Source organism: Oncorhynchus nerka, linkage group LG7 (assembly GCF_034236695.1).
Source record: "Oncorhynchus nerka isolate Pitt River linkage group LG7, Oner_Uvic_2.0, whole genome shotgun sequence".
NCBI classification, from domain to species: Eukaryota; Metazoa; Chordata; class Actinopteri; order Salmoniformes; family Salmonidae; genus Oncorhynchus; species Oncorhynchus nerka.
The window spans coordinates 54,128,274-54,142,012 of record NC_088402.1 but is presented as its reverse complement, the minus strand read 5'-3'; the positions used below and the strand labels follow the sequence as shown (position 1 = coordinate 54,142,012).

At 42.1% G+C, this 13,739-nt stretch overlaps 1 protein-coding gene across 2 annotated transcripts; it reads left to right on the top strand.

The window, feature by feature from the left end:
* The first annotated feature begins 1,070 nt into the window (after window positions 1-1,070).
* On the top strand, window positions 1,071-13,174 carry LOC115132780 (butyrophilin-like protein 8). Of its 2 annotated transcripts, XM_029665519.2 has the most exons (6): window positions 1,167-1,284; window positions 4,602-4,943; window positions 5,187-5,258; window positions 5,436-5,720; window positions 5,979-6,101; window positions 6,622-13,174. In XM_029665519.2, the coding sequence occupies exons 1-6, from the start codon at window positions 1,167-1,169 to the stop codon at window positions 6,762-6,764; spliced, it is 1,083 nt and encodes a 360-aa protein (XP_029521379.2). In that variant the 3' UTR covers window positions 6,765-13,174. The 2 variants fall into 2 exon arrangements, with proteins under 2 accessions (XP_029521380.1, XP_029521379.2); XM_029665520.2 differs by lacking the exon at window positions 5,187-5,258 and having other exon boundaries at window positions 1,071-1,284.
* The last annotated feature ends 565 nt before the right edge of the window (window positions 13,175-13,739 follow it).

Genomic DNA, 13,739 nt, shown 5'->3' with positions numbered 1-13,739 from the left:
AGGTTTCAAATAATAAATGTTACTACTACTAGCTTGCTCTCGCCCTGCTTTTCCTGAACATGTTTATCTGATATAGCTAGTTGTTATTGTTCTTCCTTGCTCATCCAAAGCAGGCTTTTCTCCTCCTCGCTAGTCTTCAGATGCATATTCATTTGATTTATTTCACCTTTATTTACAACTGCGACCTGGCCAAGATAAAGCATAGCAGTGTGACACAGACAACAAGGCATACAGTAATCGCAAGTGTTGATTGGGAGAGCTAGCTAAAACAACAGGTGAGACAACAACAGCTAATCAGCTAGCACAACAACAGCAGGTAAAATGGCGTTGACTAGGCAGAGAGGGTCGGATTAACTACACATACAAACATAATGGAGTACCGTTATTAATGGACAGTCCAGCAGGCATCAGCTATGTAGCCAAGTGATCATAGTGTCCAGGGGGAAGCAGTAGATGGAACAGGGGAGCCCCACTACGCTAGCGACACAGCGTTTAAAATTAGTAGCCCGGTAGGGGGGGTTGGCAGGGAGATGTGCCTGGCTCACGGCTAACTGGTGCTAGCTTCGTCGGAGTGGCGTTAGCCAATGTCCAGGGTTTACAGTAAGGATCCGGTGGAGTATTGGGCCCTAGCCGTGTATGAGTGTGGTTCGGGTGAACAGCTGAGTAGGCCGGGAAGTGGGCCTCAGGGATAGCTTCGGTACTGGGTGCAAGCTAGCTGTAGTGGTCCAGGGATTACGGCAGGAATCCGGCGTTGTTGTGGAGAAACAGTTCGATACTGGTAGACTGGCGAGTATTATCCAGGCAAAAAACTGGCTGTCTGTGCAGAAGGTAAAAGCCGCTAGCAGTGGCGTAACAATGACTAAATAGCTTGTAGCTAGTTAGCTGGTTAGCTTCTGGAGGTTCTTGAATGTGTTCTAAAATTAAAAATAGCGATTCCGGCAGGTTACCGGAAGGTATACTCGAATTAAAAATCGAAAAGAGATTGAAAATAAATATGGGTCCAGTGAGTGGTTGGGCTGGCTGGGGACACGGCGATTCAGACCGTTAGCAGTTAGTTGGTTGAATTGTTCATGCTACTTTGTATGCGTTATTTGTTATTTACTACGTTTTTGGAACAGATTCCTGTTGGAAACGCATACACTTCAGTTGGTTGTGTTGCGCTGCCTATGTTAAAGAAAATGAAGGATTATTGTATGGGAGGAGTGGTCGGAAACCTTTTCAACAGATGGGTGGTCTGTCTGTTCCTGGAACTCCAGTCGGCTGTCTCCAATGCGGATCATCCGGGTAGGTCTGAAACCTTTCGTATTCATTGTCAAACACCACAGTACCGTCTGACATTACAGTCGGAGAACGTTCAAACAAGTAAATAAATGGGGTCACAATTTGCATGAGCGCCCTTAAGGCTAGTTTACAGTCCGTGTATCAACATTATCTGTAGAGAAAATCCTCAAAGCATATTCCACGCCAGAACTTCCCAAAGCCCTCGTTTTATACGAGGAGCCGTATCCGGTGCGTTGTCCAACATTTCCAACGGGGAGGTTGTTAAATATGGTTCGAATTCTTAAAAATGACTAAATTACAAAATTTAAAAGTTCTGTGCTTGTGAGAAAAAAATGTTAAAACGAGTTTCAACCAATGTTGTGTAAAAACCCTGTATGACTAACCCCTTTTTATATATATTTTTTATTTCACCTTTATTTAACCAGGTAGGCTAGTTGAGAACAAGTTCTCATTTACATCTGCGACCTGGCCAAGATAAAGCATAGCAGTGTGAACAGACAGCAACACAGAGTTACACATGGAGTAAACAATAAACAAGTCAATAACACAGTAGAAAAAAGGAAAAAAAGAGTCTATATACATTGTGTGCAAAAGGCATGAGGAGGTAGGTGAATAATTGCAATTTAGCAGATTAACACTGGAGTGATAAATGATCAGATGGTCATGTGCAGGTAGAGATACTGGTGTGCAAAAGAGTAGAAAAGTAAATAAATATAAACAGTATGGGGATGAGGTAGGTAAATTGGGTGGGCTATTTACCGATGGACTATGTAAAGCTGCAGCGATTGGTTAGCTGCTCAGATAGCAGATGTTTAAAGTTGGTGAGGGAGATAAAAGTCTCCAACTTCAGCGATTTTTGCAATTCGTTCCAGTCACAGGCAGCAGAGAACTGGAACGAAAGGCGGCCAAATTAGGTGTTGGCTTTAGGGAGGATCAGTGAGATACACCTGCTGGAGCGCGTGCTACGGGTGGGTGTTGCCATCGTGACCAGTGAACTGAGATAGGGCGGAGCTTTACCTAGCATGGATTTGTAGATGACCTGGAGCCAGTGGGTCTGGCGACGAATATGTAGCGAGGGCCAACTTGTTTATTGTTTACTCCATGTGTAACTCTGTGTTGTTGTCTGTTCACACTGCTATGGTTTATCTTGGCCAGGTCGCAGTTGTACATGAGAACTTGTTCTCAACTAGCCTACCTGGTTAAATAAAGGTGAAATAAAAATAATAATAAAAAGGGGTTAGTCATACAGGGTTTTTACACAACATTGGTTGAAACTCGTTTAAAAAAAAAAATTCTCACAAGCGCAGAACTTTTAAATTCTGTAATTTAGTAATTTTTAAGAATTCAAACCATATTCAACAACATTTAACAACCTCCCTGTTGGTAATGTTGGACAACGCACCGGAGACGGCTCAAAGGGGGAGGCAATCCAAACCCAAACTGTTATAGACCTGTATCCATCCTGCCCTGCCTTTCTAAAATGTTCGAAAGCCAAGTTAAAACAGATCACCGACCATTTCGAATCCCACCGTACTTTCTCCACTAGGCAATCTGGTTTCCGAGCTGGTCATGGGTGCACCTCAGCCACGCTCAAGGTCCTAAACGATGTCATAACCGACATCGATAAAAGACAGTACTGTTCAGCCGTCTTCATCGACCTGGCCAAGGCGTTCGACTCTGTCAATTACCGCATTCTTATCGGCAGACTCAATAGCCTTGGTTTTTCAAATGACTGCCTCTCCTGATTCACCAACTACTTCTCAGATAGAGTTCAGTGTGTCAAATCGGAGGGCCTGTTGTCCGGACCTCTGGCAGTCTCTATGGGGGTACCAAAGGGTTCAATTCTCGGGCCGACTCTTTTCTCTATATATATCAATGATGTTGCTCTTGCTGCTGGTGATTCTCTGATCCACCTCTACGCATACAACACCATTCTGTATACATCTGGCCCTTCTTTGGACACTGTGTTAACAAACCTCCAAACGAGCTTCAATGCCATACAACACTCCTTCCGTGGCCTCCAACTGCTTTTAAATGCTATTAAAACTAAATGCATGCTCTTCAAACGATTGCTGCCCGCACCCGCCCGCCCGACCAGCATCACTACTCTAGTCTGGACGGTTCTGACTTAGAATATGTGAACAACTACAAATACCTAGGTGTCTGGTTAGACTGTAAACTCTCCTTCCAGACTCACATTAAGCATCTCCAATCCAAAATTAAATCTAGACTCGGCTTCCTATTTCGCAAACAAAGCTGCCTCCTCCTTAAAAAAAAAAGCCTCCTTCACAAAATAGCCTCCAACACTCTACTCAGACTACATCCAGTTTGCTATCACAGTGCCATCCGGGATGGCCGGTTTGGCTCTGGGGGTGCTTTGGTTCGAGGGTGAGCTTAGGGGGGGACGAAGGCCACTGGAGGGGGAGTTTTCAGTGGGCATGACACGCTGGTCATTGGAGCGGGAGCGCTTTGGGGGCATGAGACACTGACCACTGGAAGGGGGGCACTTCTTTGGGGCCGTGGCACATGACCACTGGGGGAGTTGTACTTCTGGTGGCAGGATGGGGCTTGATAATGTCTATGGGACTCTTGCTGAGGGTAGATGGGGCTGGGTATAGCTGGCAGGCAGAAGCTGAGTGCAGCTGGCAGGCTCTGGGTAACTGGCAGGGCAGGCTGGGGCTAGGTGTAGCTGGTACCCTTGGGCTGAGGGTAGCTAGCAATCTGAGGCTTAGGATAGCTAGCGGACTGGGTGTAGCTGGAGCCTGGTGCTGAAGGTAGCTGGCAGGCTGGGTCAGGGTCTCTCTTTTTCTCTCCCCTCTCTCTCTCTGGTCTTTGTGCTGTAGCAATTTGTTTACAATAAATGATCAAATATTTGAACAAAAATGTAATGTTTATACACATTACACAATAAACATCTCATAAGTAATAAAAAACAACATGGAATTGATAACTAGTTAAAGATGTGTTCCAGAGGGTTTGTATACTTTTTAGCCATTAACCGTAGTTCTGAAAGTAGAACTCATGAGACACAACGGGTCCCTGAAAAATTGTGCACAATTGTGAATTTCAATTCGTACAATATGTTGCTTAAGATCTTATTCTATCTTTAATTCACCCAATATAATTCTCTCTGGTGGTCACCTCTCTATATGCGCTCGTCTGTCTGCCTGCCTGCCCTTCTGGCTGTCTACTTGTTTGTCTAGCTGTGCTCTCATCTGTCTGGCTGCATGCATCCATGTTCCTGAAATAACTAATAAAACAATTGTTTTGCTATGTAGGCCAGGTGTCTCATAATGTGATCTGCTTTTTTTCTGTTTCAGTTCTTGTTGTTGGTTCAACGGACCCTGTTCGTGGCATAGTTGGCGGGGATGTCATCTTGCCTTGTTTCCTGAGACCTACCACAAGTGCTGTTGAAGAGTCTGTAGAGTGGCAGAGACCAGTCCTAGAGCCAAAAGAGGTGCATTTGTACCGAGACCGTAGTGATGACAATGTGATCCAGTATCCATCCTACAGTGGTAGGACGTCACTGTTCAGGGAAGAACTGAAGAACGGCAACGTCTCACTAAAGCTGACCAATGTGAAACTCTCTGATGCTGGAAATTACACCTGTTACATACCAACGTTAGGCCACCAGAAAACCACCATTGAACTCTATGTCGGCGGTGAGTCATTTGATTACCAAACACATGGTTCAGATTTCTTTGTCAGTCGATCAAATGCCAACAAAATGATTGGCTAACTTGAATGATCAGCATGTTTATCCTTCCTCTCATTTATTGATTAATGGTGTTATATGATGCATTGGATGTCAAGAAAGGTGCCTGGCCCCAAAAATTGTTATTATGACATCACGCACATTGAGTACAGAGGTCTGAAATCTGTTCTTCTATCTCTACAATGCATAGAGGATGGGACACCTTCACCCTCCCTCCAACCCACCCAACCGCCCCTGAAAGACCAATCTTGGGAAGTCAGGGGTGAGTTTCCAAAACCTAATCGATTCATATTAGAAATGTCAACCTCTGTACAAACAAAAAGTGATATTTGATGTCATAATTACAATTATTTAATCAAATATACTTCGACATCATACTTTTAAAGGTCCATCAATATCAGGATGATAAATCCTATAAACCTTTTATGTCTTTGTGTAGGTGCAGCCCCTCGGCCATGGCTTTCCATTGTGAGAACCAAAGACAAGGAAGTGGTCCTGAAGTGTGAGGCTGAAGGGTTAGTCTATAAGCCTGAGTTGGTGTTGCTGAACAGTAAGGGAACCCTCCTCCCTGCTGATGAACCTACAGAGAGACCCATGGACTCCGAGGGCTTGTACACAGTGACACGCTATTTCACTGTCCAGAAGACTGCCACCAATGTGTTCACCTGTCGAGTTCAACAGCTGGAGATCAAACACATGAGGGAGACACAGATTCATGTTCCAGGTGAGTTGGTTTTTGATACAGGACTGAATTTACTATGTTGCGAGGAATTTTAAAACCTCCTTGTTGAGGGTTGGAATGATGGCCTGAATCTCTGTGGGGTTATTTACTGTTGCTGTTTTCAATTGTATTTATGAACTATTTAATTTTTTATTAAATTCCAACATACAGGTCATTCACAGTTATGAACTATTTTGGAAGTAATCTATCACACTGTAGGTACTAATGTCTTATGATGGTTTCACGTTACTTGTTTTTCAGACAAAATGTTTCAGGAGGAATACCCCTTGGGATGGAAAGTTGGAATTGGATTTCTAGGAGCTGTTGTAGGAGGTGTTGTAGGAGCTGTTGTAGTTTTTCTGTTCATGCGGAGAAACGCAGAAGGTAAGTCATGGATGTGTGACCTGTACTTCTTGGTTTTAGCCTTGTTCCAATACTTTAAAGTCACACTCCAGTCTCGTTTTCACCTCATTTATCACCGGATGACATCATAGGGCACCATCAGACCAACACCTTAAATGGCATACTCCTTGTTTCCAAAAGAAAACGAGTTTGGTGAACATTACTGTATTTATACATGGGATATTTTCTTTCAACGGGAAAAGTAAAAAATATATATCTATATTTTTTAAACTGGAATGCGTCTTTAAAATGCATCCTTCCTTCTCTCCTCCCTTATTTGCAGTATTCACTGATCTAATAAGTGACACATGAAGGGCTCCACTACATAGTAGCTTTCACCAGTCCAGTGATGATACCAATGAATGTTTCAAATGATAGTCATAGTTATTTTCCCAAAGTAATACGTGTTTAAATGTGTCACTTAGTTAGTTGACTGTGTTCATGTGGTGTATTATTAGTCCGTTCTGTAAGAGTAAATCCCGTCTCTCATCCATTTACACAGAAACTAATGCAGCGGGATGTAACGGGAATGCCCTCCCCCTGGTTCCTGTTCTCGATAACTTCAATGTAAATGGCCTTCCTAATGGTGAGCGTGTGTCACAACCTGGAGAATGGGACAATGGTGATTCAATCAATCAATGGTGATTGATTCCACCAGCCACCCTCGGCGACGTAATTGAGAGAGACACTTATCACCTACAGTGAAGCCGCTCAACATTTACCATACAAGACAGTCGTGAAGAGGTATGGTATGGCAACTGCTTGGCCTCCGACCACAATGCGCTACAGATGGTAGTGCGTACTAGAGGTCGACCAATACCGATTATTGGAGGACCAAAAAACTTAATATAATACATCATTAAAATCAATTTAGCCTCAACTAAATAATGAAACATGTTCAATTTGGTTTAAATAATGCAAAAACAAAAAGTTGGAGAAGAAAGTAAAAGTGCAATATGTGCCATGTAAAAAGCTAACGTTTAAGTTCCTTGCTCAGAACATGAGAACATATGAAAGCTGGTGGTTCCATTTAACATGAGTCTTCAATATTCCCAGGTAAGACGTTATAGGTTGTTATTATAGGACTATTTCTCTCTACCATTTGTATTTCATATACCTTTGACTTTTGGATGTTCTTATAGGCACTTTAGTATTGCCAGTGTAACAGTATAGCTTCCGTCCCTCTCCTCGTCCCTACCTGGGCTCGAACCAGGGACACATCGACAACAGCCACCCTCGAAGCATCGTTACCCATCGCTCCACAAAAGCCATGGCCCTTGCAGAGCAAGGGGAACAATTACTTCAAGATCTGAGCGAGTGACATCACCGATTGAAACGCTATTAGCGCGCACCCCGCTAACTAGCTAGCCATTTCACATCAGTTACACCAGCCTAATCTCGGGAGTTGATAGGCTTGAAGTCATAAACAGTTCAATGCTTGATGCATTGCGAAGAGCTGCTGGCAAATGCAGGAAAGTGCTGTTTGAATTAATGCTTACGAGCCTGCTGCTGCCTATCACCGCTCAGTCAGACTGCTTTATCAAATATCAAATCATAGACTTAATTATAACATAACACACAGAAATACGAGGCTTAGGTCATTAATATGGTCAAATCTGAACACAAACTTTTATTCTTTCAGTGAAATACGGAACCGTTCCGTATTTGATCTAAGTCTAAATATTGCTGTTACATTGCACAACCTTCAATGTTAATACATAATTATGTACAATTCTGGCAAATTAATTACGGTCTTTGTTAGGAAGAAATGGTCTTCACATAGTCCAGGCGGCCCAAACGTCTGCATATACCCTGACTCTGCTTGCACGGAACGCAAGAGAAGTGACACAAGTTAACAAGTTTCCCTAGTTAATAGAAATTCATGTTAGCAGGCAATATTAACGAAATATACAGGTTTAAAAAAAATATTTGTGTATTGATTTTAAAGAAAGGCATTGATGTTTATGGTTAGGTACACATTGGTGCAACGACAGTGCTTTATTCGTGAATGCGCTTGTTAAATCATTACCCGCTTGGCGAAGTAGGCTGTGATTCAATGAGAAATTAACAGGCACCGCATCAATTATATGCAACGCAGGACGAGCTAGATAACCACATTGTTGATGATATTACTAGTTTAACTAGTGATTATGTTAAGATTGATTGATTGTTTTTTATAAGATAACTTTAATGCTAGCTACCACCTTACCGTGGCTCCTTGCTGCTCTCGCGTAACAGGTAGTCAGCCTGCCACGCAGTCTCCTCGTGGAGTGTAATGTAATTGATCGGTGTAATGTAATTGATCGGTGTCCAAAAAGGCCGATTACCGATTGTTAGAAAAACTTTAAATCGGCCCTAATTAATCAGCCATTCTGATTAATCGGTCGACCTCTTGTGCGTACGACCCAGTACACCACTGGGGCCAAGCTTCCTGCCATCCGGGACCTCTATACCAGGCGGTGTCAGAGGAAGGCTCTACAAATGACCAAAGACTCTAACCACCCTAGTCATGGATTGTTCTCTCTGCTACTACACGGCAAGTGGTACCGGAGCGCCAAGTCTAGGTACTAAAGTATTTTTAACAGCTTCTTCCTCCAAGCCATAAGACTGTTGAACAGCTAATCAAATGGCTACCTGGACTATTTGCATTGGCTGCGGCTACCCGCTGTTCATTATTTATGCATAGTCACTTTATGACTACTACGTGTACAGTTTCAGTCAAACGTTTGGACACCTACTCATTCAAGGGTTTTTCTATATTTGTACAATTTTATACATTGTGGAATAATAGTGAAGATACAAACTATGAAATAACACATGGAATCATGTAGTAAAAGGTTTTATATTTGAGATTCTTCAAAGTAGCCACCCTTTGCCTTGATGACAGCTTTGCACACTCTTGAATTAGGTTACGGACACACTCTGATGCATTAACATACAGTGCCTTCCGAAAGTATTCAAATCCCTTGACTTTTTCTACATTTTGTTACATTACAGCCTTATTCTAACATTGATTAGTGTTTTTACTCTTTGATCTAACACAATACTGCATAATGACAAAGCAAATACAGGTTTAGATTTGTTTTTGCTAGTTTATAAAAAATATCAGATTTACATAACTATTCAGACCCTTTACTCAGTAATTTGTTGAAGCACCTTTGGTAGCAATTACAGCATTGAGTCTTCTTTGGTATGACGCTACAAGTTTGGCACACCTGTATTTGGGGAGTTTCTCCCATTCTTCTCTGAAGAACCTCTCAAGCTCTGTCAGGTTGGATGGGGAGCGTTGATGCACAGCTATTTTCAGGTCTCCAGAGATGTTTGATCGGGTTGAAGTCTGGACTCTGGCTGGACCACTCATGGACATGGGCCACTCCTGCGTTGTCTTGGCTGGGTGCTTCGGGTCGTTGTTCTGTTGGAAGGTGAGCCTTTGCCCCAGTCTGAGGTCCAGAAAGCTCTTCATCAAGGAGCTCTCTGTACTTTGCTCTGTTCATCTTTGCCTCGATCCTGACTAGTCTCCCAGTCCCTGCCGCTGAAAAACATCCCCCATAGCATGATGCTGCCACCGTAGGAATTATGCCAGGTTTCCTCCAGGCGTGATGCTTAATATTCAGGCCAAAGAGTTCAATCTTGGTTTCATCAGACCAGAGAATCTTGTTTCTCATGGTCTAAGTGTCTTTAGGTGCTTTTTTGCAAACTCCAAGCGGGCTGTCGTGCCTTTTTACTGAGGAGTGGCTTTTGCCTAGCCACTACCATAAAGGCCTGATTTGTGGAGTGCTGCAGAGATGTTGTCCTTCTGGAAGGTTCTCCCATCACCACAAAGGAACTTTAGAGCTCTGTCAGAGTGACCATTGGGTTCTTGGTCTGCTCCCTGACCAAGGCACTTCTCCCCCGTTTGGCCAGGCAGCCAGCTCTAGGAAGAGTCTTGGTGGTTCCAAACTTCTTCAATTTAAGAATGCTGGAGGCCACTGTGTTCTTGGGGACCTTCAATTACTAGACATTTTTTGGTACCCTTACCCAGATCTCAGCCTCGACACATCCTGTCTCGGAGCTCTACGGATGGTTCCTTCGACCTCATCGCTTGGTGTTTGCTCTGACATGCACTGTTAACTGTGGGACCTTATATAGACAGGTGTGTACCTTTCCAAATCATGTCCAATCAATTGAATTTACGACAGCATGTTCCAGTTCCCGCCAATATCGATCAACTTCGCACAGCCATTAAAGAGGAGTGGGACAACATTCCACAGACCACAATCAACAGCCTGAGATGTGTCATGCTGCATGAGGAAAATGGTGGTCACACCAGATACTGACTGGTTTTCTGATCCATTGCCCTATTTTTTAAATTTTTTATATATTTTTTAAGCTATATGTGACCAACAAATGCATATCTGTATTCCCAGTCATGTGAAACCCATAAATTAGGGTCTAATACATGTATTTCAATTGACTGATTTCCTTATGACTGTAAAATCCTTGAAATTGTTGCATGTTGCGTTTATATTTTGTTTCAGTCTATATGTATCCACCCTATATAAGTACTGGGTGTACAAAACATTAGGAACACCTTCCTAATAATGAGTTGCACCCACTTTTGCCCTCAGAACAGCCTCAATTCGTCGGGGCATGGACTCAGCAAGACGTCAGCAGCATCCCACAGGGATGCTGGCCCATGTTGACTCCAATGCTTCCCACAGTTGTGTCAAGTTAGCTGCATGTCCTTTGGGTGCTGGACCATTTTTGATACACACAGGAAGCTGTTGAGTGTGAAAAACTCAATAGCATTGCACTTCTTGACACACTCAGACACAAACCGGTGTGCCTGGCACCTACTACCATACCCCCATTCAAAGGCACTTCAATCTTTTGTCTTGGCCATTCACCCTCTGAATGGCGGACATACACCATCCATATCGCATGTTTTAGAAATCCTTTAAACGGTCTCCTCCCCTTCATCTACACTGATTGAAGTGGATGTGACATCAACAGCAGATCATAGCTTTCGCCTGGCCAGTCGCTCATGAAAAGTGCAGGTGTTCCTAAAGTTTTGTACACTCAAATGTATTTGTGTGTATGTATGCATTGGGCTTCATGGATTGTTTATTTGTATGTGTTGGGCTTTAGCTGAGATTATTCTTTCGAGTCCTGAATGCTGATTGGCTGACAGCCGTGTTATATCTGACTGTATACCACACGCAGGACAAAACATGTATTTTTACTGCTCCAATTAGGTTGGTAACCACTTTATAATAGCAATAAGGCACCTCAGGGGTTTGTGAGATATGGCCAATACCAATGCTATAAACATTACCCGGAAACTCTTATTTTTATGTATCTTGGAATGTTCTCAAACCATTACTGTCCATGATATCGGCAAGCATACGGATTTCACATTTGAACTATTGGGGGAGGGTTCAAAAGGCCGACCTCCAGATTTCAAGGAATTAATGTGAAAATATTGGGAGTATGTGCATGCTATTTTGATTCCCAGTTACATTGTTTTTCCATTTTGAGCCAAATAGAAATTGTGCGAGCAATGATGGGACCAAAGCATAGTTTACATTGTTTAAAGAATTGATCAGTGACTCAAGACCACCTCTGCCATGGAAATGTGAGACACCATATTTCTCTTTATACTCAGCCAGAGGGCAGAAGAATCATGTCTAAACCGATTTAGGATGGGGAAAATGCTAGAGCCTGGAAATACAACTGAAAGTTTGGTACGGATAGTCCTAAATATTCCCCTCTTTGTAAGAGTAAGTTTATCTGGAGTCGTTAACCTTGCCATATACATTTTGTAAGTGTATCCCAACAGTCACAAGGGGGAGCCATGGGAAGCATTGAACTACAGAAAGTCTGTGACAATATATTAATTTTGACAATAGATATTCTGCTGGTTATAGCAACTGGGATAGTAAAATGGCAAAGGCGAAATTGGATCGCCTTGTCTGCTGCTTGTAGTGATATTGACATAACATTTGAATCCTATTAATGAAATTGGAGCCAATTACCATATGTTCCAAGACCAGAGATACTGTATGCCCATTCTAGTCTATCAAAAGCTTTTTCTGCATCGAGAGATAATACAGCCCAAGGCACTGTTGTTTTTAACAAAGCGTTTAAGATATGTAATAGTAAACATTTTTTAACAAACCCGCTTTGGTCCGTGTGGAACAATTTGGTAAATTAATTAAATTAAGTAAATCTCGAGATGGGACGACAACATTTAGGAAAATAATGTATCTGTGTTTATCAAAGGTAAGGGGCTATAGTGAGAATACTGGGTGGCATAGTTACCTTTTTAATATATAAAAAGCTAAATTAGTTCTATATTCACATCTCTCCCAAATCAACCTTTGTGAATGGCCTTGTTAATCATTGAGCAATAATAGAGCAATAACCTAATTGATTACAAAATGTTAAATAGACCTCAGGAGGAATACCGGCCCATTCAGGTGATTTGTCTTTATTTACGCTACCCATTGTCCTTTTGAGTTCATTGAGACAGATTTGGGCTCCCAGCGAGGTGGCTTATGTTGAGAGAAGAGGAGTTTCTTAATTATTTTAGACCGGCTTGGTGTGGATTTCCAATCAGAGGAGTACAATTCTTTTATAGAAGCATGATAATCTAAGTCGCTCTGGATAAGAGCGTCTGCTAAATGACTTAAATGTAATGTAATGATTAATTTGGGTTCTGATAGTAATTCCCCTGTTTCAGACTCAATAGTTGCTATATCAGCTAATGATCATTGCTGCATAGCTTGTTGGCCAGTAAACGACTAGGACAATTACCATGGAATGTTGAGTCTAACGCTGTCTTATCAATAATTTAAGTTCTGCCTTGACCTTGGACAGACTAACAGCTACCTAGTCTGAAAAAAGTGTTTGTTGATGTGACGACCCTCCCACTCTGTCTGCCGTATTCTCTCTTTGTTCTTGTTTCCTTATTAGGATGCCGAACACCTGGACCACTTACACTACTGATTACACACACCATTGTATATTGTACTTGGTTTACTTTATTTAATAAATATATGTTTTGTTACTCCTTATCTCCACGTTGTCTCCCTTTTATTACGGGCTTTGAGCCGGTTTGTGACAGTTGAGAACATTCTAATACTGTCAACTACTTTATTACAACATCTCCCCTGGCAATATATAAAGTTGACAGTACCATGTAAGAGCATGACGCGCTTCCTTTGAGCCTAAAACTAAGAAAACCGGTGCAAAATTGCAGGAGATCCTCGCACAGCGTAGAGGGCTAACGATATAATAATATAGATGTTATTGAATTGGGACAGGAAAAACACTGTTGGGCACTTAAAATAGTGTGCACTCATGAGGAGTCGACTGTATATCATTAGTCCAAATTTTAAACAATATCATGAATGACTCGCATGAGGTCAAAATGAATTAAATATACTCTTGGAGATGGAAGGACATTTTCTCGGCATAAAGTGGATAAGTATACATTTTTAACAAATCAATAACATCAGTCATTCCATTTTCTCATCACCCTGAGAATTAAACACTGCTCAAAAAAATAAAGGGAACACAAACAACACAATGTAACTCCAAGTCGATCACACTTCTGTGAAATCAAACTGTCCACTTAGG

Coding starts and splice junctions, on each gene's coding strand:
- LOC115132780 (XM_029665520.2), top strand. CDS start 1,071: ATGCTACTTTGTATGCGTTATTTGTTATTTACTACGTTTTTGGAACAG. Junction 4,944..5,435: donor CATTGAACTCTATGTCGGCG/GTGAGTCATTTG, acceptor GTCTTTGTGTAG/GTGCAGCCCCTCGGCCATGG. Junction 5,721..5,978: donor GACACAGATTCATGTTCCAG/GTGAGTTGGTTT, acceptor CTTGTTTTTCAG/ACAAAATGTTTCAGGAGGAA.